This window comes from Anastrepha ludens, chromosome 4, assembly GCF_028408465.1.
Source record: "Anastrepha ludens isolate Willacy chromosome 4, idAnaLude1.1, whole genome shotgun sequence".
In the NCBI taxonomy this organism is placed as follows: domain Eukaryota; kingdom Metazoa; phylum Arthropoda; class Insecta; order Diptera; family Tephritidae; genus Anastrepha; species Anastrepha ludens.
Genome location: NC_071500.1, coordinates 58,932,099 through 58,959,884, shown reverse-complemented (window position 1 = coordinate 58,959,884; position 27,786 = coordinate 58,932,099). Strand labels below are relative to the sequence as shown.

The 27,786-nt window shown below is 36.4% G+C and overlaps 1 protein-coding gene across 1 annotated transcript in view; it reads left to right on the top strand.

The window, feature by feature from the left end:
- Positions 1 to 27,786, top strand: part of LOC128862519 (uncharacterized) — a 284,688-nt gene that overhangs the window by 222,831 nt on the left and 34,071 nt on the right. Inside the window, exons 17-22 of the mRNA XM_054101195.1 lie at positions 5,269 to 5,413; positions 8,019 to 8,113; positions 8,302 to 8,461; positions 8,600 to 8,697; positions 12,735 to 12,825; positions 13,111 to 13,224. Coding sequence (XP_053957170.1) covers positions 5,269 to 5,413; positions 8,019 to 8,113; positions 8,302 to 8,461; positions 8,600 to 8,697; positions 12,735 to 12,825; positions 13,111 to 13,224 — 703 coding nt within the window. The remainder of the gene's footprint in view (positions 1 to 5,268; positions 5,414 to 8,018; positions 8,114 to 8,301; positions 8,462 to 8,599; positions 8,698 to 12,734; positions 12,826 to 13,110; positions 13,225 to 27,786) is intronic.

The window sequence follows — 27,786 nt, the reverse complement described above, 5'->3', positions numbered from 1 at the left end:
GTATTACGATATTAAATTAAGGTAATTTAAAAGAAAGTTTTTCATGTAGGGGCATAGTTATTTATATTCAAAAAAGTGTGTTTACATACATGTAACATCACTCCATATGGTTAGTATAAAAGTAAAGCCGCTGACCTTGAAAGGATACGTTTATAAAATTCTAAATGTTGCCCGCAGCACATCATTTTTCATTTAACAAAACAAAACATAAACGGAGAAAAATTTTTACATATACATATAATAAATACTCCGGCCAATGTAAATCCACTTTCTTGCTAAACCCACTTCTACGCCTCTTAAGTAAAACATTTTTAATATTTTTCTAATGCGAAAGAATAAATAACACAAGTCTGGAATGTATGTTTTTTTTTGTTTTGTTATGTATTGCGACCGTCGTAGCCGGATGAGTTTGTGCCTTTCGCAGGGAACGTTTTAGAAACCTACGGGGGATATGAAACACTAAATGTTGTTTTTTTCCAATGACGCTAGGCAGCCAGTGAAAAATCTTCGAGTGAATTCTGCCATGAAAAAGCTTCTCATAAAAAATATTTGCTCTTCGATGTCGGCTTCAAACTGTAGATCCCTCCATTTGCGCAGCAATATCAAGACGCACACTACAAATTGGAGGACATATATACATATATATAATATATATATATTAACTTTAACCGAGTTTTTGCTCCACTTTGTGCTACAATTCTTGGTGTTGTACCAAAAATGGTTCCCAACTACAATAGAATATATTTCTGGATATATTTTTTTTATGGCACAAATCCACTCTATGGTGTTCACTTGCTCACCGAAGGGCGTCAGCTGTTGCAAACAGCTTTTTGATATATAATGCCCAGAATCTAACTTTCAAATCAAACTTTATACAAAATTTAGAATTTTAATTTAAGATTGGACTTTTTAATCTGAATTTTTTAAAAATGTGTCGGTATGCATTAATAGCAGTAATATGGCTCAGGAAATTCTAGTAAAATAAGCGGCTAAATTTAGTCTTGACTTTTAATATTTTTATTTGTTACTGAGGACCTTTCCAATGTTTTTTCAAGTACCAAATGCAATTTATAATAACCGGAGAAACTAATCTTCCTATGGAATAAAACAAAAGTGTCATACCAAAACAAGTATGCAGAAATGTTTATTTAATTAAATTGATTTTTTTATTTATGGCATTATATGTATATACATACATATACCCTATGATCTAAAAGTACCGGGAATGTTTAATCTTAACGACCCGCATAAGTGGAAACCGGTCCATAGTTTTTTTATGTTTGTAGGACTGTAAGAGACACATCTGTCACTTTTTAGTGCCATCGGATCATAAGTGTCTTCCTGGCCGGCCGGAAATGTGGGCAAACAATTCTTAGATTTTGCATGATAATAACGCGCCATCGCACCGAACCCAAATTGTGCTGGATTATTTGACCAAACACCAAGTAAATACCATCGCACAAGCACCATATTCACATGATATGACTCCGTGCGTCCTTTTTTTGTATCCCAAGTTGAAGTTACCGCTTCGTGGAAGGAGGTTTCAGTCGATAGAGGAGATCAAAGAGAATGCGACGAAGGAGCTGAAGGCCATCCCTTCTTTGGCCTGCCAGTGGTGCTTGAAGGATTGGGTTAAACGTTGGCACATGTGTGTTGCTTTAGACGGGTAATATTTTGAGGGAGATAAAATAAATGTTTGTACTTGAAATAAACATGAATCCTTTGCGGGTATCATACATTTAAGAAACTCTTCAAGACTTCTTCTAAGAAACTCTTCAAATAACTGAGATTGTGTTGGTGATATTTGAAAAAATCATCACAGCTATTAATCGTAGTACTTCGTTACGTTTGGATGAGTGTGGGAATACGTGTGAAATGAGCGGGCACGATTCTGTTGCCGAGTCCTCGGTGTCGTGGTAGCTGAAGTTACTCTCGCATATTGTGTTTTTCACCTTAACGGATGGCCAAACCTGGTAATTTATTATCCCTGTGTAAGAAGAATCCTTCTTTTAATGGAATTAAATTAAATACAAACAACTATCAGCTCTGAATCAAAAGCTTGCACGCGACTGAGAAACCAATAAATCGCACTTCACCAAGTTTGTGATATTTTGTGGCGGAAAGTACAAGAATTAGATCCAACGACTTAACTTTATCAGAAATTGTTATTATAATAAGCAGCTACATATTTCAAATAGTTTGAACAAAGTAAATATCAAAGAAATATTTCCAAAGTAAAGATGCGCAAAACAGAAGTGTAGAATTTTGGGCTGGCAGCATAATTGCACCAGTTTCTTTTAAGAAAGGCAATGGGGGGCATTACAGCCATTGTTTTCGAAAATTGCATAATGAGGCGAACGAGTGATGTCACTTGGCCGCTGCGATTTGACTCTGTTAGGACCTCCCATCAAAAAAATTATCTAAGTAGCACATACAAAAAATGTGCAACCTGATAGACGACGATAAAGCTTCATTTCTTCGGCCAGAGTTATGGGGGAATTTCATTCAAAAGGAAAAATATTTCATTGCAACCTTCACTAGACAATCTGCAATTGTTACCTTTTTCCAATATTGAAATTAGCAAATGGTGGTAGATGCTTAGCAACTTGAGAAATAGTGCAAAATTTGGTAATGAAGCACAAGGTGAATGTATTGATTAGTAAAAAAAATATTTGTCAAAAAATATAAACTGGTTCATTCTATTGGTAGAAAGTTTGAGCTTTGTTTAGGAACATAAAGTTAATATGTGTAGAGTAACAAGTGTATAATGGATACTACAATGGCTGTTACCAATGGAGGTTGAGTTTCAAATTTGAGTATAAGTGAATTAAAAATATCAAACTTCCCAAGTTTCCATTATATGGTAAGTTGCAGGCCAATAACGGCAATTTTTCAGATTTATACTTTTTTAAGTATTCTTGTCCCAAGCCCTGATAGTAGGATCTTCTTTACTTGTCGACTCCTGTGTCCTACAACATTTTTTCTGTTATTTAGGCTGAGACTGGAGCTTTAAGCAAACTCCACCTAAAGTGAACTAAGGGTATGGACCTATCTTTATGCTATAGGGGAAGATATTTTCACAGTGACTTGGACCTTGGCTGATATAAAAAGGCAATGTGAAAGATTGGGGGCCACAAGTGGTATTACTAGGTTGCATGAGAAGGTACACTTCTCACATTATTTCTGTTTAAGTTAAATTTTATTAAAGGCAGTCATTAAAACTGACATTCTTGGCGTCTTGAATAATATGCTTATAATACGTGCTCCAAGGAGATTTTGTACCATATGTCGTTTCTTAGTGGCAACCAAGGTCATCATCTGGAAAATTCCAGTCTGCCATCCGACGCGGCCTCAGATGGCGAATTGCGGAATGCTCGGTAGATATACAGGGTAAGTGGGAAATAAAATCCCTCCCGCTGACTGAAACTGGAAAGCGTCTGTCTTGGAATGAGTAGTTATTCTGTCAGCGACTATTCTTCATGTGACAAAGAGTTGCATTAACACCTGCCAGTAGATATAAAATGGAGGTATCTGGCGCCCCAGCACCAGGATCAGATACAGAGGTCCAATAAGCCCCACATCATAAATAGTAATCGATTATTGAAACCGGAACAAGAAGAAGAAATAACAAACTGACTGAATCGTTGAGAGCTTTACGGTCCTTTACTCCTTGTAATTTAAAACCGTTAGATCCTTTTCTGTTTATGAAATCTTTCCTGAAGTTGGGCTGGCACTAAGCCAAAATTTCATCATCACTTTTTAAATAATACTAAAATAAAAAAAATAAATTATTGGCGTGTACACTTCTATTAGGCGTTTAGCTGAGCTTCTCCTCCTATTTGTGCCCTACACATTGTTTATGTTCTACTTTTGTCTAACTTTTTCTGTCGTCTTGTTCTTTCATGAACCGAGATTGGAGTCCACGCGGGCGAACGACGCAATATTTTTTATTTTTCTCTTGTCATTTGTAAACTTCATTAGTATACATTTCATCATGGAACGCTACACACTTGAGCAACGATTGCAAATCGTGCAAATTTTTTATGAAAATAATCGTTCTGTTGCTGCTACTTTAAGAGCATTACGCCAATTTTACGGTCCATTTAACAAGCCGTCCCGTTTTGGGGTTATGTGAAGTCATTGGTCTACAGTAACAAGCCGGCAACTATTTGTGAGCTCAGAGCCAATATTGAACGCGAAATTGCTGGAATTTCAGCCGATTTATGCAAAAGAGTGGTCGAAAATTGGGTTCAACGATTGGACTTCGTAAAACGTGCATGCGGTGGTCATGCAAAAGAAATCGAATTTCATACTTAAATGTATATGTTCAAACTCGATAATAAAAAAAAATTAGTTAAAAAAGTCAAACCGTTTGTGTTTTATTCAAAAAAGTTCAAAAGTTGAAGCGCTCTTACTGAAAATACCTATATAAATGTCACGTTTTAAAATAGGCGGCATGAATGTCCGATTATTCTTACAGAGGATGATGCATATAGAGTTTTTTTATCATATATTATTTCTGCAGTACTTACAGCACTATCAGTATTAGTATCATATCTCGAAGAATGGAAGTAAAACGTTCAAGCGTTTGTCCTGAAATATTGCAAATTTATTTCCAAAGTCTAACAGTGCGTTTGTTGAAAATTAGTCAAAATCATCTTATTTCACACATCAATTTTCAGAATGGAGCGGTGGCATCACTGGCCCCTTTTTTCTTTGAAAATGCACAATTTCGATCAGCAGTGAGTGCTACAGGGCTATTAGAAATTAATTCAGCAAGACAGGGTGCTATGCCGCATCTCCCATGCCACAATCGGTCTTATTTGCCCCAAGTTGGCTAATTGCGTCATCAGCCGTCTCGCCGACTGATGTTATGCGAACAATCCATTAACGATCCAGACCTTTAAGGCGAATACCGCGGAAGCCATTCGCGATATAGAGCCAGAAACCGTCTTCAAAGTTTTGGAAAACTGAGTTAACAATATGCGCTACTCGGCTGCAAGCCGTGGCAGCTACTTGCTCGTTTGCGTAAATAATGGAAATGTTTGCTCCTTCGAATTTGCCCAAAAAATTTATTTTTGTGGATTTTTTTAATTTTTAAAAGGAGGACCACCCTGTGTATGAAATCGATATATGGTCAGCATAAACCTATACATAGTCATATACACACCACATATGCAAATTTTGATCCTTTATTCAATTCCCATTTGTGGTAATTTCCTCATTTACATATTTTTCAATTTTTACCCTTTTTAACTTTGCAAACAGACGCGTTCACATAACCAAGGAGACACTCAAATGTTTGGATGGCGATTACGAAGTGGAAGAAGGTAAAGGGGCTGAACGGAACACGTATCTGAAGGATCATCAAATCGAAACTTATCTCATAGTGCCAGGTGATATTTATCGACCGGTAAGTGTAAGTATGTGCGTGCGTGTAAAAGAAATAGTTAACATTATCATGTGTACATATATAAGGAAACATAAAGGAAGTATAGTTTGAAATTACATAACAACATGCATGTGTACCAGTAAATAATACAGTGTTGCTACTCGATACGAGGCACGTGTTGCACGCGCATGAACGCCCATACGTAGGTATACCCACATTTGCCCTTTGAACCCATCTACACATATTTGCTACATGCAAAAAAAAAAGAAATATTTATACGTGCATACACTACCATGTGAGACGGGTTATGTAAAGCATCAAAAGGCGTCAAAATAAAACCAGTAAGGAAATGCTAAATTCGATCCAGGCCGAATTTTATATACCCGCGCACATATTACTAAACTTTTATTTGGGCTGGCTCTAATTTTTTTAATCAAACGAACTTTAAGGCGACGAGAGAGCTCATTAATATACGGTATACGTCAATAATCTTACGCTTTAAAAAAAATTGTGCCCGAGCGATTAGTTCTGCGGTATCAAACGGCTCGCAGAGGTCCTTCCCAATCCTAATCGCGCTGCTCGTATTGAGCAACGTCATCTTGCATAGCCGTACTAGTTTTGCGGAGATACCAAATTCAGATATCGCATCATATAGGTAACTCCTTTTCGTACTATCGAATACCGCTTTGAAGTAGACAAAAAGATGGTGTGTTTCGATTCTCCTTTCATGGGTCTTTTCCAAGACCCTGCGTATTCTTAATATCTGGTCGATGGTGGACTTTCCAGTTCTAAAGCCATACTGGTAAGGTCCAATCAATTGGTTGATGGTGGGCTTCAGCCTAGAACCTTAAAGGCGATATTCAGACGACTAATCATGCGATAATTGGCTCAGATTTTATGGATTGAGCCTAGCACACGTAAGTTCCAATCGCCAGGCTTGCTTTCATCCGACCATATTTTACATAGATGTACATTACATGATGACGGCGGCCGCCGGTGGTGTGTGACTACCATTCGGAATTCACAGAGAGAACGGTCGCCCCTCGGCAGGCAATGGCAAACCTCCGAGTGTATTTCTGCCATGAAAAAGCTCCTCATAAAAATATCTGCCGTTCGGAGTCGGCTTGAAACTGTAGGTTCCTCCATTTTGTGGAACAACATCAAGACGCACACCACAAATAGGAGGAGGAGCTCGGCCAAACACCCAAAAAGGGTGTACGCGCCAATTATATATATATATATATACATTACATGATGTATGCACCTTACCAGCTCCTCGCCGCCATGTTTGAATAGCTCTGCCGGCAGTGCGTCAGCTCCCGCCGCTTTGTTGTTCTTTAACCGTGTTATCGCTATTCTCACCTCATCAGCTGTCACTATTTATCGAGTTCAAAAAGTGTTCCCTCCATAATTTAAGTACACTCTGGATGTCAGTCAACAGATCGCAGGAAAGCACCCCGATCGTAAAACCTTCTGTAAGCCACCGAACGTTTTGGTAGAGTTTTCGGGCGTTGTTTCTATTGGCCTGCATCTGAAACTCTTCGCACTCATATATTTCGTCCTCTTGTTTCTTCTTTTTGATAATATGTCTCTCTTCCTTTCGTAGCTCTCGGTAGCGATCCCACATGGCTCGCGTTGCGCCCGATCGCAGCGTGTTTCTATAGTTAGCATCTTTTCTTTCTGCTACAGCATGACATTCCTCGTAGCAGCAACTGTTTTTTCCGCCTAGCCGGAATCCGGTTTCTCCTTCGACGGCGGTATATAAAGAACGAGAAATGTTGCTACATTGCTCGTGCATGCTGGTATGTTGGGCAGGAGTGAGAGTCGAGAGGCGAATCTTCTGGCTGTCTGTTTTGATTGCAGCTTTGTCGAACGTTCTTTGCGTCGATAGATGTACGTTTTTTGGCGCACAGAAGCGTGTGTGCAGTTTTGCTGCAACGCGGTAATGATCCGAGTAGATGTTGAGTTCTCACATCGTACGTACATCTAAAACACTAGAAACGTGTCTTACATCTATCACAACATGATTGATCTGGTTTCGCGTTTTTCGGTCAGGAGACGGCCACGTAGCTTGGTGTATCTTCTTTTGCGCTTATCCATTTTAAGCTTATCGCGACCATATTTCAGCTTTATTTATAAAGATAATATCTTGTTCTTCTGTTTTTGTTTGAAAACTAGCATTATGTGGCAGTTGGGCGTGGTTGTTAAGCGATTTCATCCACTCTCAATAACAAACTACTTTAGAAAAATAGTAATATGTGCACCAACTTGCATTAAAATATAATATATTAATTTTTGCTCGAATCATCTGGCGCGCGAACTCGACTCTAAGTTGACTCTTCTCATTATTCCGTGAATTTTGGTATATATAAGTATATATACCTATCTGGATTCTTTTATACTGTTACATCCAACTATTAACTGCTAACTGTTGCAACTCAAATGCCTGCGGGTATAATAAAGTAAAATTGATTATAAGAATACAAATTGAAAAACACCTGCACCATTAGAAAAGCTGAACACAGCAATCGTACAAAAATAGAGTCCCACAACTGAAATTTTATTTGTTTTCATGCTCATATATGCGGGTGTCTCAATATAAATATGTTTGTATGTGTATTTGCAGCATAAGAAATCACGCAGTCGCCTTCAAGTGAATGGCAACATTTCCAAGGAGTTGCGGATGATGGGGCATGCTGGCACACAGAAGAACACCTCCAAGTGAGTAAACGAATTGTGTTGACAGCAAAGAGTTTATTTTTACTTTTCCGTTACACTCTTGAGCTTTACTATTTTGTTCTACGTATTTTTCCAACTTTTGTTTTTGTTGCTGATTGCCAGCATTCGCAGAATTTTTATGGGATACGCATAAATTATTCCAAGTAATGAAAGTATGAAAATCCTTACAGATTTGGCTTTGGCGATAGCTCGGAAGGTGCCAAGGATCCCGAGGATGAAGTGAATGAGTATTTGATGCGTGCAATTGATGCGCGTAGCATTGACCATTTACGGGCAGAGCATTGTCAGTCAGTGTTATTGTCCTTCAAGGATGAATCGCTGGAGAAGAAGGTGGGTGAGATAAAAGGGAAAAGCTAAAAACTATATGAAGTATTATAGACTATTCAAATTAAATTTATATCCGCATTTTAATGTAAAGTAAACAGTTTTAATTTAATATTGGTATAATTTTGTTTGTGTTTCATTTAGTATGGTTCGGAACCGGATCGTATGCTGAGCGTATATTTCTACTGCAGTTTTGTTGTACTCATTGCCACAACAGTTATAAGACTTTCCATTTTTAAACCGTAAGTTATAATTTTTTAAGCAGTTACATGTATGTTTTTACCTTTAAGTGATTGCTACATGGGTTGAAAAGTAGTTGTATTTTTAATTTAACTGTGGGTTACAAATGATGTTTGGTAATATGACTGATTAATTGGACCCCAATTTAGCGAATCGAATACACCAAATAGATTCATTTTCTTCTAGGGCGGAAAAAGGAACTGACCACATTTCGCTAGATGTATTTAGTGCGCCATATGTATCTCACGATTTATGGTACACATTGCATCAAGTTACACTACATGGTGAACTAGATCTAAAAGAGATCATTGATTGTTTGGTGTTCGGCCAAGCCAACTGTTTGTAATAGTAACTGTTTCTAAAAAAACAAACGATACATTCTTCAGTACCATTACCCCTAAGCTCAAAAGTCGAAACAGACGACTAAAACGTGTTTGCTGTTTATAGATCTTCTAGTCTAAGGACGCTCTGGTTGGTAAAATGCCAAAAAATCGGTAAAAACAGCGAGTCAAATTGGCAAATAAGCATTTATTTCATAGCTGAGGACGGAAGATTAACCAAAAAATAGTTTGAAACTATTTTCATAAGACTGGTATAAAGAAGAAGTGCGATGGATGGCTACCACACAAACAGACTGAGACAAAGAACTGAAGAAAGGCAGAACTGAAGCCTGGGCTTGCTGAAACGTAATGAAATCGACGTATTTTTGAAGTAGGTAATAACTGGCGGTGAAAAATTAGTCCACACGAAAACCGCAGTAGGACGCATTCGTAACACCTTAGAGCTAAATAAACCATATAGAAACGAAAGCGATTTATAAATAGTTTTGCAGTTGGGTAACAGTTACATAGAATTTTGGTTAAAGAAAAAATAGGTGCGTCTGAAATTCGTGCTTCGGGGAAATCGATGAAAATGAAATAATATCGCAGTAAACGTATTTTTCACTAAAATATTTCGTACTCGATATTATGTTTCAATTCAAAATTAAATTAATAACAAATTGTTTCTCATTAGATATTAATTATGTCATGGTTGTTCAATAAGTTTTGGTTTCCATAAGAGTGGACGTTACAACTAGCCTAAATTTGTTATATAGTATTTCTACACTCTTCAAATGCACTTATGTGAAGATGCATTTCAAGCACTTTATTCCATTTTTTACACAAAATGTTATGCAACTTCTTTGAACCATTTTTTGGAAAGCAGAAAATCGCCAAACACGGAAAAAATTTGTCTTATTCATGTCGCTCACAAACAAAATAAACACCCTATGTGCTAAAACTGTTAACATACCTTCGAGACCATTCGTCTAAACATTAAAAAAAAGAATAATCGAAAGTTGAATGTACGTAGCCCGCGAAATTTGAAACCTTCACCTTATTTTTTGAACATACCTCGTACAATAGAAAAATGGGTTGCTGAGTTTAAACAGGGTCATACAATTCTTAAAGACGGTCTACGTCAAGTACGTCTAAAAACATCATCAACACGAGAAATCGTAAAAAAAATATAGGGTATCGTATTGGAAAATTGTCGAACGACTGAAAGAGAATTACTAGAAGTCCTAGGCATCTCATTGGGTAACGTAGGCAATATTTTGGCTGAAGTATTGGATTTCAGGAATATGAATGGGAAAAATTCATATTCCTTGAAGGGAAGAGTCGGCGGGGCGTAACATTTAAAGCCAAATGTTTACCGATGGCTCGAAGTTGGACGAAAGCTCAAATTTAAGCTTCCAGACCACTGTAGCAGAAGTAGTGGTTTGGTTGCTCGCTTCTGTAATTACTGTGAAGGAGGTTAATATCTACTCCGACATCCAAGCGGCAATTAGGGCTTTGGGGTCATTGCTTGTACCCTCGAAATTAGTCGGGGAATGCCTGACTTCTATGCCGACTGCATCCGAATACTTCGATATTAGGCTCATTTGGGTTGTCGGTTATAGCGCATAGAGCGAAACTGCTGGGCCGATGACCCGGCCAGACAAGGGGCCCTGGTGACGGCTTCATGGTAATATGAGAAGATTGGAGTTTCCTTGAGAACCTGTGGTCTGCTACAGGAAAGATGGGCCTCGCGTCATCTCAGCAAGCGCTGTATTAGAGCGCAAACGTGCAAAGTCGCAAGATCCTTCTGGCCACGCGTAGATCGGGGGCACTCGAGAGAGGTAGGTATGCTTACCAGACATTATCCGTTAGGTGTCCACGTGATGAGGCTTGGAGTTGTTACAATGCCTTTCTGCAGAAGCTATTTGAAGTACAATGTGGAATCATCTCAGTAACTTCTTCTCAGCTGCCTTGCTCTCATCGGGCAAAGGATTAGACATCTGGGCTCTCAGCGGATATTACGGGTTTAAATATCACATATCTGGTGAAATTCATAAGTAGCTTGAAACGTTTAATACAAAGGTAGATTGCCACTTTTGCCGTTTTCCTCTAGTTTAAGTCGCTTTTTCCTTTTTCTTCGACCGGCCTGGTTCCTTCCCTTCTCCTTTTCACTTCCCCTACCCCTGTATGGTATCATAACGGACAAATTTCGAATTTTTGCCCAAGTGGGCCCTAGCAAGTGCAGCAATTTTAACCTAACCTAACCTATTGGGTTTCGGAAAGTTGCATGCAGAAAGGTTGTCGTATTCTCTAACAATGGAACAGAAACACATTCAAATGCAGGCAACATTTACAGCGTTTTCAAAAGGGTAAAGTGGATTTTGTGCATCGATTTATCATCATTGATGAGACTTGGGTGTACCATATTGATGCAAAATGGAAACAAGGAGATAAAGAGTGGTGTGAACCTGGCTCTGTAACGAGTTTGTGTCCAGAAATCGGTGAAGAAAGTGGGATGCGAAATGAATTTTGTCTGTGGATTACTTGCAAACTGGTAAAACAATAAACTCTGAATATTATTGTAACCTTGTATACAAGCTTAAGAAAAAATATGTGAAAAGATATCCAGTTGGCAAAAGAAAAAAAATTATTTTTCATCAGGACCATGCACGGTGTCACTAAAGTATTTTGACAATGGCTAAAATCCATGAATTAAAGTTCGAATTGTTGGAGCATTCACCTTATTCACCAGATTTGGCCTCTAGTCACTTCCATCTGTTTGCACACTTAAAAAAAATCATGCCTGGAAAGTGTTCTTCATCATGATGAGGTCATAACAGCTGTGGAAGCGTATTTTGCAACTCTTTCAAATTCTCACTTCAGGGATGAAATTAATAAATTGGAATCTCGTTGGAACAAGTGTTGTGATGTTCAGGGAGACTTTATTGAATAATAAAGTGTATTTCAAACCATGAAATTGTCTTTTTCTTATCGGGCGCTAAAACATATTGAACAATCTAGTGCGTGTAGCGAACCTCCTTTGAGAGCGGACTCTCACACTCTGTCAACTTTTGTCAACCCAACAAAAGTGCCGGATACCTACAACTTGTTATTGGTGGTAACCCAGGTAGTGATGCCCATATATATATGTATATCATTTCTGTGAATATTGTATTTTCCGGGAAATTGTATATATATGTAGAAGTACTTATATATTTATAAATATATCATATCTTCGCCCGAAATCGTCTGCAATCTGTTGCGTGCGTCTTCATGTTAGGACCCACAGTGACCCACGGTTTTATGTCGCGGCAGAATTCTATTACGAGGGACATTTTCATAACAAAATCTCTCAGAGGCTTGCCGTTGCCTGCCGGCATTTTTCTATAATTTTGGTGTATCATGACTAAATCGAGCCCTGCAGCCTCTTACCTGCCGCTAAATACTCCACTTGGATGAGATGTGATTGATTACCTTGGAAATACTTTTAATTCTCTTAAATTCTTATTGAGCGTTAAAATAAAATTGTTGGAAGTAGAATACCATTTTTTTTATATCAAATACCATTTTCGTATAAGTCTATGAACAAACATAAATTATTGTTTTATGTACAGGTTCAAATTTTGAGATTTAATTTATTCATGTCAATTGGATTCGACCAAAAGCGAGCCAATATATTAAACAATATTTTTTATCTTGCTTTTATCTCTTCTTCTCAGGAATTTACTCACAATCACCACTTCCTGTGCGACAATAGTCATCGTCCTATTAATTTCGTTACTCGTTGCCGCTCATGTGAGCAAAATGAAAGTACGTATACGCCATGGCAGTCAAATGGCAAAAGAAATTCTTTTTGTATTTTCCCTCAATTCATTTACCAGCACATACACATGAATGTTTTCATTTCGAAATGTATTTATCTAGCTTATATATGTATGTATGTCTGAACTATTTCTATGAATATTGAATTTTACTGGAAATTGTATTTTATTCAATTTGATTATTTTATTATATTGTTAAAAATATACATACCTTACAATCAATGCAATATGTAGAACAAATTATTCAATTTTCTTTTTGTGTGTGTACTTCCAGCTACCGACTAGCTTCAAGAGATTCTCTTCACGCATTCATAACAATCGTTTGTTAGCACAGTGCTTAGCTTTTATAACTGTTACGCTGATTGCTCTGACTACCGTGTTAACAATGGTAAGTGGCAAATATTGATTGCTTGGTATTATGCAGGTCTCCCCTTTGGGCGTAGTTTGGGTCGAAAGTGAACACTATAGTATATGCAGTTGTTATATTCACTGTTTGTGAAATATATTGTAAACATGGAATTATTTTTATTTTTTTACAATATTTTATATTTACAATTTGGCTTGAGCTTAGTACTTTTTCCTTTATCATATGTTGTCAATAAATTTGAAGTCGGTCTTACAAGAGCATTTAAATATTATATGTAGAAAGCGATAGACATATTTTAATATTTCGTACTGGTTTTATATTTAGAAATATTGTGTAAAAATTGTATATCGTTATTTATTTGAAGAAAATGAAAAGAGGGCCTTGCGAATTTTGTGAATATTTATAAACTCATTAAATATCTTTAATGTAACATTTTGTTATTTTGCTTCTAAAGCTATAGGAAAGTTTTTCAAAAAAACACACGTAAAATTCAGAAAAATGCATGTAATTTTTGTTTAAATCGATAGTACAGACCATATAATTTAATGTTTGAAGATTATTTCATGCAAATGTTGACCGCGACTGCGCTTCAAATGGTCCATCCGCTTAGTCCAATTTTGGCATACTCTTTCCAATGACTCGGCCGGTATCTCATATATAAATGCTTTAATGTTGTCTTCCAATGCGTCTGAATAGACATGAGCTTTAACATAGCCCCACAAAAAATAGTCTAAAGGCGTTATATCGCACGATCTGGGTAACCAATTAACAGGTCCCAAACGTGAATTAAAATGTTCACCGAACTCGCCTCTCAACAAGTCCATTGTTACGCGTGCTGTGTGGCATGTGGCACCGTCTTACTGAAACCACATGTCATGCAAGTCAAGCTCTTGCATTTTGGGCAAAAAAAAGTTGGATATCATTTCACGGTAGCGCTCACCATTCACAGTTACGTTACGATTCGCAGCATCTTTGAAGAAGTACGGTCCAATGATACCTCCAGCCCATAAACCGCACCAAATTGGGACGTTTTCTGGATACATTGGATTTTTCTTTCTCAATATTTTCCACGTTGTTGAGTAACAGAGGCCCAATCTTCCATTATTGATGTTTTTATACCTCTGGGAGTTATTGTTGATAGCGTAGATGTCGGTGGCGATGGTGTAGGTCATGATGTTTTTGGTGGTGCTGTTGTTGGTAGAATAGTGTTCGTGGTGTTGTTGTAGGTTTACAGAAGGTTGCGGTCGATGGACTTCTCTACTTCTGTAAATGTTGAGTGACGCAATGGACCACCACCGCCGGCGCTGAAATTTCTTTAGTTGTCCGTTTAATCTGCCTTTTAAGGTCAGCTCAAACCGTACAAAGAGTTTCACATTTGTATTTCTGTGTATGTATGTCTGTATGTCAGGACTTGTTTTGCTTTATTTAATACGTCTACATGACGTGGCTACACAAATCCAAATCCTACATCACAGAACATACTTATATATCATAAGTTTAAGAAAATCAATAGGATATCCGCAATGTGAAGTAAAAGTTAGTAAAACAGTTTAAGTTTACTTTAAAAAATTTGATTTTCCTTGCGAGAGCAAAGGCAGCCGATTGAATCCGGTGAGTTAATACAACCAACTACATATTTATTTCGACAGCTGTGCCTAAATACCTGAATTCTTACTCTTCCTACCAGTTGCAGCACATTATTGTTCGCGTGACTCGCGAATGCAATTTGTTGTTGTTGTCACGCGCAAACCTGCAGATGCGTCGTCAGCAATATTGCTGGGAATAGAGTTTGGCCGAACGCGCGTTTGCTGGTGTTAACTTACATTATTCAAATAGCTTAAATAGTAGGAGTAAGAGAGATAGCATAGAATAGCATAGTAAGCACAGCAATGTTAGAATAATAATCTAAAATACAGGGATTTTCCAAACAGAGGTATTATATATATATTTAAAGAAAAATACTATTTTTTAATATAAATGATCGGATGTTTATTTCATTATAAAGAGGAAGATATGCCGTTAATAGTGGAAAATAACAGCAAGCACATGACCACCACGACCACGCTTAGAGGACAATGTCCTTTTCATGAAATTTTCCATAACCGAATTGCAAAGTGGCTGCCCTATGTCCTCAATAGCATCATGAATTCCATCTTTGAGGTCTTGAATCGACCCTGGGCTGATGGCGTAGACCTTCTCTTTCACGTGGTCCCAAAGAAAAATATCACAAAGTGCTTAATCACAAGATCTCGGTGGCCAATTGTGATCACCTCTTCGAGAGATAACACGGTCCAAAAACGTTTCCCATAAAAGGTCAATGGTTTCGTTGCTTGTGGGGCACCCAACGAATGAAGGATAACTTAAACCTTAGTTGAATGCATATAAGTGAACTTAATATTAACGTTTAAGTGATCAGTTTCGTATTAAAAATTATTGTATAAATTATTATTATTATTATATTACATAGATCAAATTGATTAATGTGGGTGCCGCCACATATACAGTATTCATGCATTAATAAATGACGAATTCGTAATCGAACTTGTACCAGGCGCATACCCACCGCTTTCCATTCAACTCCACTTCTTTGCGAAGGTCCAAATGCATTTAATTTATTGACCACTTCGTCCTACCGGGCTTTAGATGAGAGTTTTTCAGCCTCAGGTGACTTCAGGTGCGCCTCATGCCAGGTTTAGCTTAGCCTTCAATTCTCCAGCTAGCATCTCAAATTGTGTGCTAGTAGTTTTTAACACTGAAAGAAGAATCATTTATTAAGGTAAGGCAAATATTCTTTTTTATGTTATCTTTTTTTTGGAGATTCTTCCATTTCAAATATAACACAACGAAATCGAAAGTTTTGTTTGTTTGTCATTACTCTTTATTATTGGGGCTGTTTTTTGGCATATGGAATTCTAATTTTTTGCATAAGAATCAACTTTTTTTGTCTGCTTTTGTGTTGAAATTGCGGAATACAAACAGACGAATGATATGACTCTAACACGAAACGAAGATTCGTTTACCAATCGAGAATGATGGCGTTCTACAAAGTTCTGAATCAACAATTTCTTTCACTGATTCAAGTTTTCTCTGCGAATGCCCTATATACACACATATACACTTACGCAGTTAGGCCTAAACATATACATACATATACACATATATCATAAATACAAAAAGTCATACACAAAATTTTCTGTGCCTGAGACAATTTTTGCCTTACCGTCAAAATATTGCTGACTTCCTCTAGGAAGGTTTATTTGCAATACGAGTACATAAAAGTCTTTAGCTTTAGCTGCTGCAAAAGCGAAAAGTTTTGCCTCGCTCACTTTTGGCTATCACACCTGTCATTTCGCAGTCAAACATTTTCCGAAGCAAATAAGCAAAAGTGCTTCAACAAACAACTGCAGATGCGGGCGTACATAAATAAATATTTATAAGTCTGACATTAATAGGTATGTATGTACTTTAAGTTGGCATATTTATGCAAAGTGATTCAAAATTTCTAAGGTAGAACTACACGCAACATTTAACAGAGCATACGAGCATATGTATCAATTTGCGATGCTTTAAATAATTCATCCTTATAGAAATGCATACAAATATGTTCATATATATCTACTATACTATATGTACATACGTAGGTAATAAAATAAATTCTACTCTAGCATTTGCATTTGATTTGCACTTGGTTAAACTGCTTGAAATGCAAGTACAAACAAATTTTGGTGAAAGATAAATATTTGTTACGCAATAAACTGTATATACATGTATGTACGTAGTATACCTTGTAAATTGGCTTGAGCAAAACTATCATCAGAATACATAGACACTGAGTTGTAAGCACAAAGTTTGTATCTTTAAAAAATCCAGATGAAGGAATTATTTGCAGAATCCCATATTTATGGCTCTTCTTCTGAGAGAAATAAAAAGAAAACAAAGATGATTGAAAGTTTTTCGGTTCAACTAACATTGGTGAGGAGTTAAAATAAGTTGTTATGCTATATTAGTTTCGGTTACTTCAATAGCTTTAAGTGGTCATAAAATATTGCTTACAGTGCATTGAAAATTGATTAATGACAATATTTTTTATTGGATAGATATACAATTCTGCATACCTCTCCAAGCTATTAAGCGGGCTATATACTTATGCCAATATTAATTAATAATACAATACCAACAGCCAGGTGACGCCTTAAGTCAACTGATTTGAGCTTTATTTTTTTTTTTTTTTGTGGTTAGGTTGCCACATCTGTGAATAACATTCCAAATAGTATCGCCATTGCTTGACATTTGTGATAGTTATACCGTCCTAAGTAAATCTACCCCTGCACGTGCTTTCGATTTTTTACATATTACAATAATAATGCATTTGAATTTGAATATAAACTCGTTATCGTTTATATTAAATTTTGCATTAAAAATGAGCTCCAGATTCAATGGTGCGAAAGCCTTAGAAATATATGGAAACTATTTTGGTAATGATAATCTTAAGAAAACTTCCCGAAGGGCATTAATGTTTCAGAAGATATCGTGAGCCCATCGAGGATGCCGAACTTAGTGGCAGGCCGTCGATGCTGAAAACTAATGGAAACATCAGTAAAGTAAAAATTGATCAATAACCACAAATTAACCATCAGGGAGACTTCAATTTTGCTTATGGATCATTTAAGTTAAAGGTTTGGGATTACGCTGTGTTGCTGCGAAGTTGGTCCCAAAGGACCGAAATTGCATGCAAAAAGGGACTGCGTTAATTTCCGCAAAGACATGATTTTTCAAAGCAGAGTCCGACCCAACTTTCATCAAACGCATCATTACTGGAGAGGTGGGGCGTATGAGTACGACACGCAATTTAGAGATCAGGCGAGTGATTTGAGGGCTTCGAAACACCACGTCGTTTTCAGTTAAAACAGAAAGCGATACTCACGGTTTTTAAGGATTACAACGGTGGTGTACATCACGAATTTCCACCAGAAGATCAGACAGTTCGGACGTTATGAGATGTCTACGTGAAGCAATTCGCCAAGAAGGAAGTGCTTGTAGGAAAACAACTCGTCGATTTTGAACCATGATAACCCAACATCGCACACTGTCATCATTACCCGTGAACTTTTGACCACAAACGAAACGAATACCATCCAACAGCCATCAAAACAACCAAATATGGCACCCAGCGACTTTTTTCTGCTTGATCGGGTCAGAAAACCACTAGGGGAAACGCATTTTAACAGCCAAAAGGAAGTAATTGAAAAATCGAAGATGGCTCTGATGGCTACACCGAAAATAAAGTTTCAGAAATATTTCATTTGATGGGGAGTATGGTACTTTGAAGGCGATAATATCACTTTTGAGGAATAAACTTGTACTTTGAATTTTCTTTTTTATCAAGGGGTATGCCTTTTTAGGTATGTTTTTTTTTTTGGGTAGTGGGCACAAATATCTTAAATCGGTTTACGACTAACACTTTTCATTGCCAAATACATTTTCTCGAATAAATAAATAATAGTCACAGGGTGCCGAATCAAAACTATTGATCGATAAGATGGGGCTTTACCGTCATCTGCCAACACTTGTAGCAAAGGGTCTTTCAAGAGACTCGCATAAAATAAAACAGGTAAAAAATTTCGATTAGCAAATAATCATGGTCCAAAATATCAAAGTTTTTGCGATAATTTATTCTTAAATGCTAATTTCATAATAAGTTTCAATATTTTCTGTAGTGTCAAATTGCACCTCTGTTTACTTGGCAAGTGTCAAAGCTGACTTAAAAGTCACTATTTCCATCTAGGCGTCACTTTTGAAAGACCCTTTATAATTCTTAAATAGAGACTCGAATTCGAAATGCGCTGAATGAATGAATTAATGAAAGCTTAAGATCTACTGTACCCTCTACACTTCACAATACCTCATCCCGACCAAGTTCCCTCCATAGACCTAAGATATGTAGTTCAGGGCTGAACTGAACGTGTGTGCTTCTTTTCCAGCATAGATGTATATTTTTTCTTCTTGATATGGCATCTCATTTGTTATTAAAAAGCCTTATATATCCTCTCTAAATATAACAATAATAATTATATTACTTAGCACACTGAGCAGAAACTTTTGATAATTTTTTTGCTGATGGTGTTCGGGGTTTTCCTCCATGTAAAAAGTATCGAACATTCGCTATGTAAATTTAAAATACGCAAGACCTTCAGCAAAAATAAAAATAAAAGCAAGAAAAAAGAATAAACAAATTTAAAATTTGAAAATGTTCAAATTGTTATACCAAAATTTAATGGCTTATAAAACTGCGCACCAGAAAAATTTCTAAACATTTTGATACACGTTTTTTTCTTAAATACAATATTTACAAAGTGAAATTTTTATTTAAACAGTTTTTGTGGGAGAATGAACTGAAAACTAAGATTAAAATTAACTAAGAAACAGATAAATTGTCAATAAGTTCCAGATTTAATATTTTGCCCATAAATGCACCACTCAATTATTTATTTCCTTTTCTAATAAAATTTTCTGGAGCATTTTTAAAATCGACGTTTAAGCAATCGCTTTGGCCTCTATCTGTTTGGTCAAGTTGACATGCATTTGATATACGAAACTACATAGACACATGGAACAGATACATATAAAGCTGGAGGTCTTTCAAAGAGGTTGTCGCACTGTCAGAAATCACATCACGGCGACCCGTCATCAGAAATCATTCACAAAGAGTTTTAAGAGTTTCGACGTAATGACTTTTATTTTACTTAAATTTCATTATTTGGTGAACGTTGGGATGATTTGTCGATAAACCTCCCCGAAAAACTCATTAAAAAACTCAAAACAGAACTCAAAATAAAAGAGTTTTCTTAAAGCAAACATAGTAACATACGTAAAAGCATTTTAATTACTAAGTATGCAATGAATGGCATTGAAGGCAATGAAAAAGCGGATGAACTGGCAAGAAGGGGATCTGCCATGAATAACCCTAAGATACCTCCGAATCGCAGATTGTAGATGGAGAGACCAGACGAAATGCAAAATTAGCAGAACGTTATGGCCCATCTACAACCTTAAGCAATCGTCAATATTGTTAAACATGAAACGATGGGACGCTTGGAGATTAACGGCAGTCATAACTGGCTTTTGGTCTGTGGGAGAACAAGCAGCCAAAATGGGCATCCCTCACAACACATACTGCCACCGGAGAAAAAGGAAACAATATTGCATTTCCTCTGCGAAAGCCCTGCCCTATGGAAGGACAGAATGTTAACCCTGGGTATGTTTGCTGTTCCCTAACCGCTGTTCGAGAGTCTGGAACAGCTGTCTGGCTTAGATGTCAACAACCTGATAGGTTCCTGAACCGCATAGACTGGATATAGTCATGCTGAAAATAACTGGCAAACAAGTTGGTAACGAGGATGTGACAGCAAAATGGTGCGGAATTCTGGAAGAATCACCACTTAAGCCAACCAACCAACCAATGCAATGAATGAAAGTATCTTTCAAAAATTACGGCTAGATGTTAGTAGTGAATTATCCCTAGACGGTGCCTTTTTAATGTCCTTTTATGAACAATGCGTTGAAATTATTTAAACTTATTATGAAAATCGACTATTTAAGAACAACATACCGAAAAATTCGTAATTATTTGTTAGTTTAAATAATCGTCCGAGTAAGTCGACCATTCAAAAGTTGGTGAAAAAATTTGAAGAAGCCAGTTCTGTCGAGTGAAGAAAGAGGACTGGTAGGCCAGAAACTCGACGTTCTACTGAGAATATCGGTGCTGTAGGGCAAAGTATTGCTGAATAACCTTAATCTCGACGTTCTCAACAATTAGGCAATCATGAATCGAGCTCTAGCCACTGATCTTGGTTGGCATTTGAATGATGACATTTTGCACAAATAATTATTGTATTGTAAAAATAGTGAAACCTGAAGTGGTCTAAATTTTTACATGTTTTATTCTAAAGCAACATCTAGGTGTGTCTTTTGAAAGACCCTTTATTATGATGACGCATATTATTTTGTCTTTCAATAACTTTCTTCCAAATAAAAACCAAAATAAATGAGTGATGGAAATCCTTATTATGCCCCTTACGCGCTCCGTTGCCTACTGCAGCTGTCTAGTTCTCAAGAGAAAAATATGATTGACGTACGGCACCTTCCGATAGGATGATTAAATTTGCACCTTAAATGCCACCTTGCAGTTTAATTTTAACATATCTAACACAGGATTTTTTTCTTAGTAGTTAGTATAGTTAGTATGTATTCAAGAAAGTTAAAATCAGTTAAAACCGCCTGCCTTTTTTCCAGGTACTTTCATGAGTAGAGCAAAGTTATTGCCCCTTTCGTCGTGTTTCATGTACTTGTATGGTATTAAAATGTTAAAATAATAAAGGTAGTAAAAGTGTGTGTGGTACTAACATTCATGTACACCCCATATATCTACAAAGAATAAAAAGTAAATACATAAACAATATTTGCGTATTTGAATTCCATGTTGCGGGAAAAGTTTTTCCATTAAGACTTCAACGCCGCAAATATTTTGCTCCTGGCGAAGAGCCCACTGCAAAACACACAGACACAAGAGACACAAACATTGTGAGTGCTTCAAAGTGTGCATAAGTACTCTATGAGTAGTAGACACATTGCTGTCAAAGTTTTCTAACGGCTCGCTTGATTTGTGCGCCCATATTTGGTTACGTACAAACTGTTGCAAATTACTGTGACTTTTGCTTTTTCTTTTCTGGGCTTGTACATTATTTATTTTTCTTTTTGGTTTTTGCGATGAAGATGCGTAAGGGTATCAATCGCGGTCGAGCACAAATTTGTCGGAGCATAGCTTTTGATACAAAAAGTGAATTTTTTGTACATAAGAGGGCAAATATAAATGCACAAAAATGTATTTACATATAATATAAATATTTATTTATATTTGTTTAACTATACTATGGCTTATGGAACTAAAGTTCATATTTTTCATTTTTCAATGTACAAAAAACAAAGCCTCTTACAAAATGTTCCTCAGATTTTGCTTTAAAATGGTTTCTTACGGCTGCCTTCATCTGACTGCAATAACTTAAATAAAAAAAGGGTGAAATGTCACGACAGTTATGTCCGGAATGTAGGGTAAGCGGTGAATTTCTGCGAATCCCATTGTTTTTAAGACATGCCTCGTGAACGATGTGAACGGAGTCGTTGAAGACTTCTAAGTCATCATTCCGCTATTCAACTTTCCACACCTCCTCGGTGAAACTGTTGCGTGCCTGACCTAACAAATTAGTGTAGTACCGGCCGTTCATTCTAACAACTTTAGGCAAGTAATTAACTACTAATTTCCAGCAAATGACTGTCATTATATTCGACGTCGACTTTTCACTTTGAATATTTATGGTAACCTTTCTCAACGCTGTAATGTAATTCGCTAGTGAATAACAATAAAAATTAGGAACAGTACAACAATAAAAAAAAAAAATCAATGACTAAAATAAATGCCAATATTATATTGTTACGTCAGCATATCAGCTTTATGACAAGTTCACCGAAAGCAAGATATTCATTTGGAAAAATTGCCTCTGGCTATATTACATCCACCGACGTCTTACAGTTTATCTCTATCATAAATTAGCTCATGTACGAAATTCAAAGTTGTCGCCCGTCTCGTTCCGCTACAGATATTCCGCTCTCAGTGAATTGGAGAGAATCGCTGCGTATGTAACGTGTAATTTATTCTTTTGGTTCGCATTCATTATTTTTTTATATCTCTCATGCAACTGCAATAGTGTGACATATGCCTCTCTGATGTGGGTAATCTTGTACGAGTATTCCATCATTATAGGGTTTAGATAATTGCCATAACAAGTCAAGTGCCAGCTACGTTCAGAGCCGTTCATAATTTATATTCAGCTTCTTGGCAAATTTCACTTTTTAGCAATAGAGTGGGGAGGTAAGGAAAATCGCATTGCGATAATTACAGTTTTATTTTTACTTATTGATGTAAAAGTGAAAAGCATATTTAGGAGTTGCTGAAAAAACTTAATATTTTGAGATCGTTCGTTTTTTTCAAACGTCAGAAAAAATGTGAAAAGGTTCGAACCAGTCCAGTCATAAAGGCCGATCGAGAAAGAATTTTCAGTAATACTCTTAGAAAGCAGAAAATCTTGTCCAGGGAAATGAATGTATCGACCAGATCCATGACAAGACTAATGAGAGATGATCTCCACATTAAAGCTTTCCGTTGCTCAACTGGTCATCTTTTGACAACGCTCTTGAAGAAAATTAGCCTCGACAGATGCAAGCAGAGTCTACGGTGACACGCGATCAACGGCCATAAAAACATTCTTTGCACAGTTGACAAAATTTTCACTGTTGAAAAAGTTTTTAATTAGCAAAACGACGAAATCTATGCTTAAACTTCTAAAGACGCCAAAAATTATGTTCCAAGGGTTCTGCGTGGTCACCATTCAGCCTAAGTAATGGTTTGGTGGTGAGTGTCTTGTAAAGGCGTTATATCTCTTCATTACCGCGAAAAAGGGATTGAGTCCGGGGCAAAGGTGTATCATGAGAATGTCTCAGAGGCGCGGTGAAGCAGCCCATATAGCAAAAACACCCGCAGAAGATTGACCGTCTTGAAGTTCAGACTTAAATCCATTGGACTACAGAATTGGAGAAGATGGCCTCTCGAAGACCTCACAGAAATTTGAAGAGTCTCAAGTAATCTTTGGTTCAAGCTGCGATGTCAATATCCACGGAAAATGCGTGCTGCAATAGGTGAATGCCGTAATTGTTTAAAGGCTTGTGTAAAAGCAAATGATGACCATTTCGAATGAAAATTTAAAATTTTGTTTTCAATTTTATATGATCAAATAAAATTAACTTCATTAAAAAATGATTATAATTTCATACAACTTGTAGAAGAACTTATTGCAGGACCAAGTATTTAGAGCTAGTTGTAGAGGGTTTTCTAATAAGAGGTGTTATTTTGATATTCAAGCAAAAATGCTATTTTTTAATATAAATGATCGGATGTTTATTTCATTATAAAGAGGAAGGTATGCCGTTAGTAGTGGAAAATATCATCAGGCAAATGACCACCACGACCACGCTTACAAGACAATATTATCTTCATGAAATTTTCCCTAACCGAATTGCAAAGTGGCTGCCCTATGCCCTCGATATTCCATCTTTGAGGTCTTGAATCTACCCTGGGCTGTTGGTGTAGGCCTTCTCTCTTTCACGTGGCCCCAAAGAAAAAAGTCACAAGGTGTTAAATCACAAGATTTTGGTGGCCAATTGTGATCACCTCTTGGAGAGATAACACGGTCCGGAACCTTTTCCCATAAAATATCAATAGTTTCGTTGCTTGTGTGGCACGTAGCGCCATCTTGTTGAAAATTACCGTTGTCCAGATCAATACCATTCAATTCCGGCCATAAAAAATCGTTAATCATCCTTAGAATCGTTAGTCACCCTCAGATATAATACACGTACTGATCAAAAGCCCCTTTGCTATGGCCTGAGCTCTTCCAACGAGCTCTTCCTTCGCCATAACTGTCGTAAATTTCCCTTTGTCATAGGTATTTCTGTCTTGCTATCAAGAAGAAGTCGCAAGAGGTCAAGTCCGACGAGTACGATAGTCGAGGTAAGTATAAATAGTATTATTATTTTTGGCCAAGAAATTCTAATTTTTTTATCCATCGATCGATAACAAAAATATCCAAATACACGAAAATACGTCTGTCAACAAAAAAAAAAAATATTAATAAAAATAATAATAAATATATCCTATACACTGCCAACGAAATTTGAAAAGTCACCTTACTTTTTAAACACACCTCGTATACCTAAGTAGATCAAGCACCATACCTTGCTATATTTAGTATAAAAAGGTATTTAAAGCAGCATTACACGTCTTTAGGACTTCTCACGCAAATTAGCCATTTACTCGAATTGCCTGCCACACCACGTACAAATTGTCAATGGGACGCATTACTGAGTGCTTTCAAAAGAAATTGCGAAAACTTTGCTCGTTTTATAGTAGCGTCTTTTCGTTTCATTTACAACATCATCTAGTTGTTGCTTGTTTCAGTTTATGTCACCCTATTAAGCATCGCATTTTATGGCATTTTAATGAAAGTTTTTGAACGAAAACTGTTTCCGTGTGGGCTTTTAGTTGTTTTTTCATTTAACTAGTTATTTGTAGTGGTGATATAAATATTCTGTTTTACTGCTATGGCACTTAGTTGATTTCTATACGATACATATATGCTGGCATAAATGGATTTCTTAGTACTCAACTTTTCGTTTGTATTTGTATTTTCTTGTTTTCTAAGTGAAGATTCAACAATTTCTGCTTAATGTAAGTAAGTAATGTTAAATAAGCTGCGTTCATGTAGAGAAAGTAAGGCATCAAAAAATATAGCTCTTGAAGTTTTTTTAAATTAAACTTAATCGTAGTGAGAAATATATATTCAATTTCGATTAAGAGCTAAATTTTGTTTGGTGTATAGCACTGACCTGCGCCCACATCGGGCATGAAGAAAAAAAAATGAGTAGAAAAAGTTGTTTATAATAGTGGTCGTCCTTCGGCTGGTAATGACAATCCTCCGGGTGTATTTCTTGCATGAAAGAAACTTTTCAGATGGTGTATTTTACTGTTCGAAGACAGCATGAAACTGTAGGCCCCTCGATTTTTCGGAAAATATCAAAATTTATACCACAGATAAGAGAGGGAGCCAAAAAGGGTGTAAGTACCCTTTTACATAATATATAAAATATATATAATATCTATATATATATTTATATTTATAACGGCACTCTCATCATTGTTAAACGTTTATTTGCCCATACATAAGTAAAAAAAAGCTATCACTTTTGCCGTACGGTGATGAATAATTATAGTAGATAATGAAATTACTTCTACAAACAAGGCGTAATTTTGTTTTTGCAAAAAACAAAACCGACATGATATTAACGGCATTCCTTTGCCAGTACAAGTGAAAGAGGCTTTGTCATATAGTATATATAAATTTAATAGAAGTTTGAATTAGAAATTTTTATACAATTAGCTTAGCTCTTTTATATGACTATTTGGTTGGTCTGAGCTTTTGAGGAAGTTCTCTGTACTATTAATTTTTATTAAATTTCAAATATTAAATATAAATTAATATCATTTTCTGATAATTAACGATGTCAGTGTGCAGCAAGTCGATTAGATTGAGTTCAGCAAATACATTTTAAAATTGACACACGATGCCCTGAGGGTGATTGTGATAAAAAGCTGCATATTTGCCACTTTTTAGTTATATTTAATAATGTTATGTTATAATTAATGTTTAAATATCAAGGAAAATAACGCGACTTACACATTACCAAAATATGCATTTGTATGCGGCCAAATAAAAAATTGTGGAGTAGAATTTTCACATAAGTTAAAAACAAATGTTTCTGGTTATTTGATTGCCTCAGTTTTATATAACATGTTTATAAAATGTGGAAAGAGTTATCGATTGCATAGCTGTCGTATTCACTCGAACCATAAGCAAGGTTCGAAACAATCTTTAATAATACCTTAAACGCCTGTAAAACGTGGTAAAGCTTGCTAATTCCAGGCGTTCTCAACATTTCGAACTTCAATTGGGGGCGTATTCTCCTATGGTATAGTTGCACTAATTTATCAGTCGGGGCTTATACGGCTTTTATCGAAGATTAGCTAGAAATAAGCAATTATTTTTGTCGAAGAAATCTGGGACAGCGCTTAATAAAGAAATTGTATTACCAACAGTGAAATATGCCTAGTGTTGCAGGGTTGGGGGTGCGTGGCAGCTGGTGGATCTTAAAGTTTACATTTTTCGGATATACAATAGAAAAATGTGCTTATTAAGGCATTTTAAAAGAGAATTCAAAGCAAAGTGGTGACATGCGGAGGTTGCCGAATGAATACGTCTTAAAAAAGACTATAACCCATATAGTACTAGGGTTGTTTCTTATATTTGGCACCTTTGCAACACTACACGTGATGAACTCTAATTCGATATTTTTATTAAAAAGCCTAGTATTTTGTAGATAAATTTACATACAACGTTTTTAAATTACGAGCTTTGTTTGTTCTTTTTTCAGTGAATTGAAAAATTCATATCAATCAATCGATGAACCTAACTCGTGAAAGTTTTCGAGCGATGATTTATTACGACTTTCAATGCTAATTGAGACAGAGGTGTCTTGATTATCTTACTTCTACTTTTGGTGTTGAAGCAAAAGTTATTGTGAAACGCTGGTAAAACGAGTTACAACGTGGCCGTCGATCCTTTTAAAATGAATTTCGTGAAGGCCGTCTACAACCAGTTGTTGTGGTAGATAGATACCACAAAATCGACATGTGGCATACCGCGACATAGAGACGTCCTTAAGCACTAATGGGACCATGGACTGAATACTGCATGAGCATTTGATCGTGAAGAAGATTTGTTCTCGTTGGATACCGCATAACTTGACAATTGCTCAAAAAAAGTCTCGGTCGATTGGCATAACGAAATGTTTGATTGTTGTAAAGAAATGTTGACTGGTGTAAAGTAAATTCTCCCTCGGTGGTTCAAAGCAAAGCAT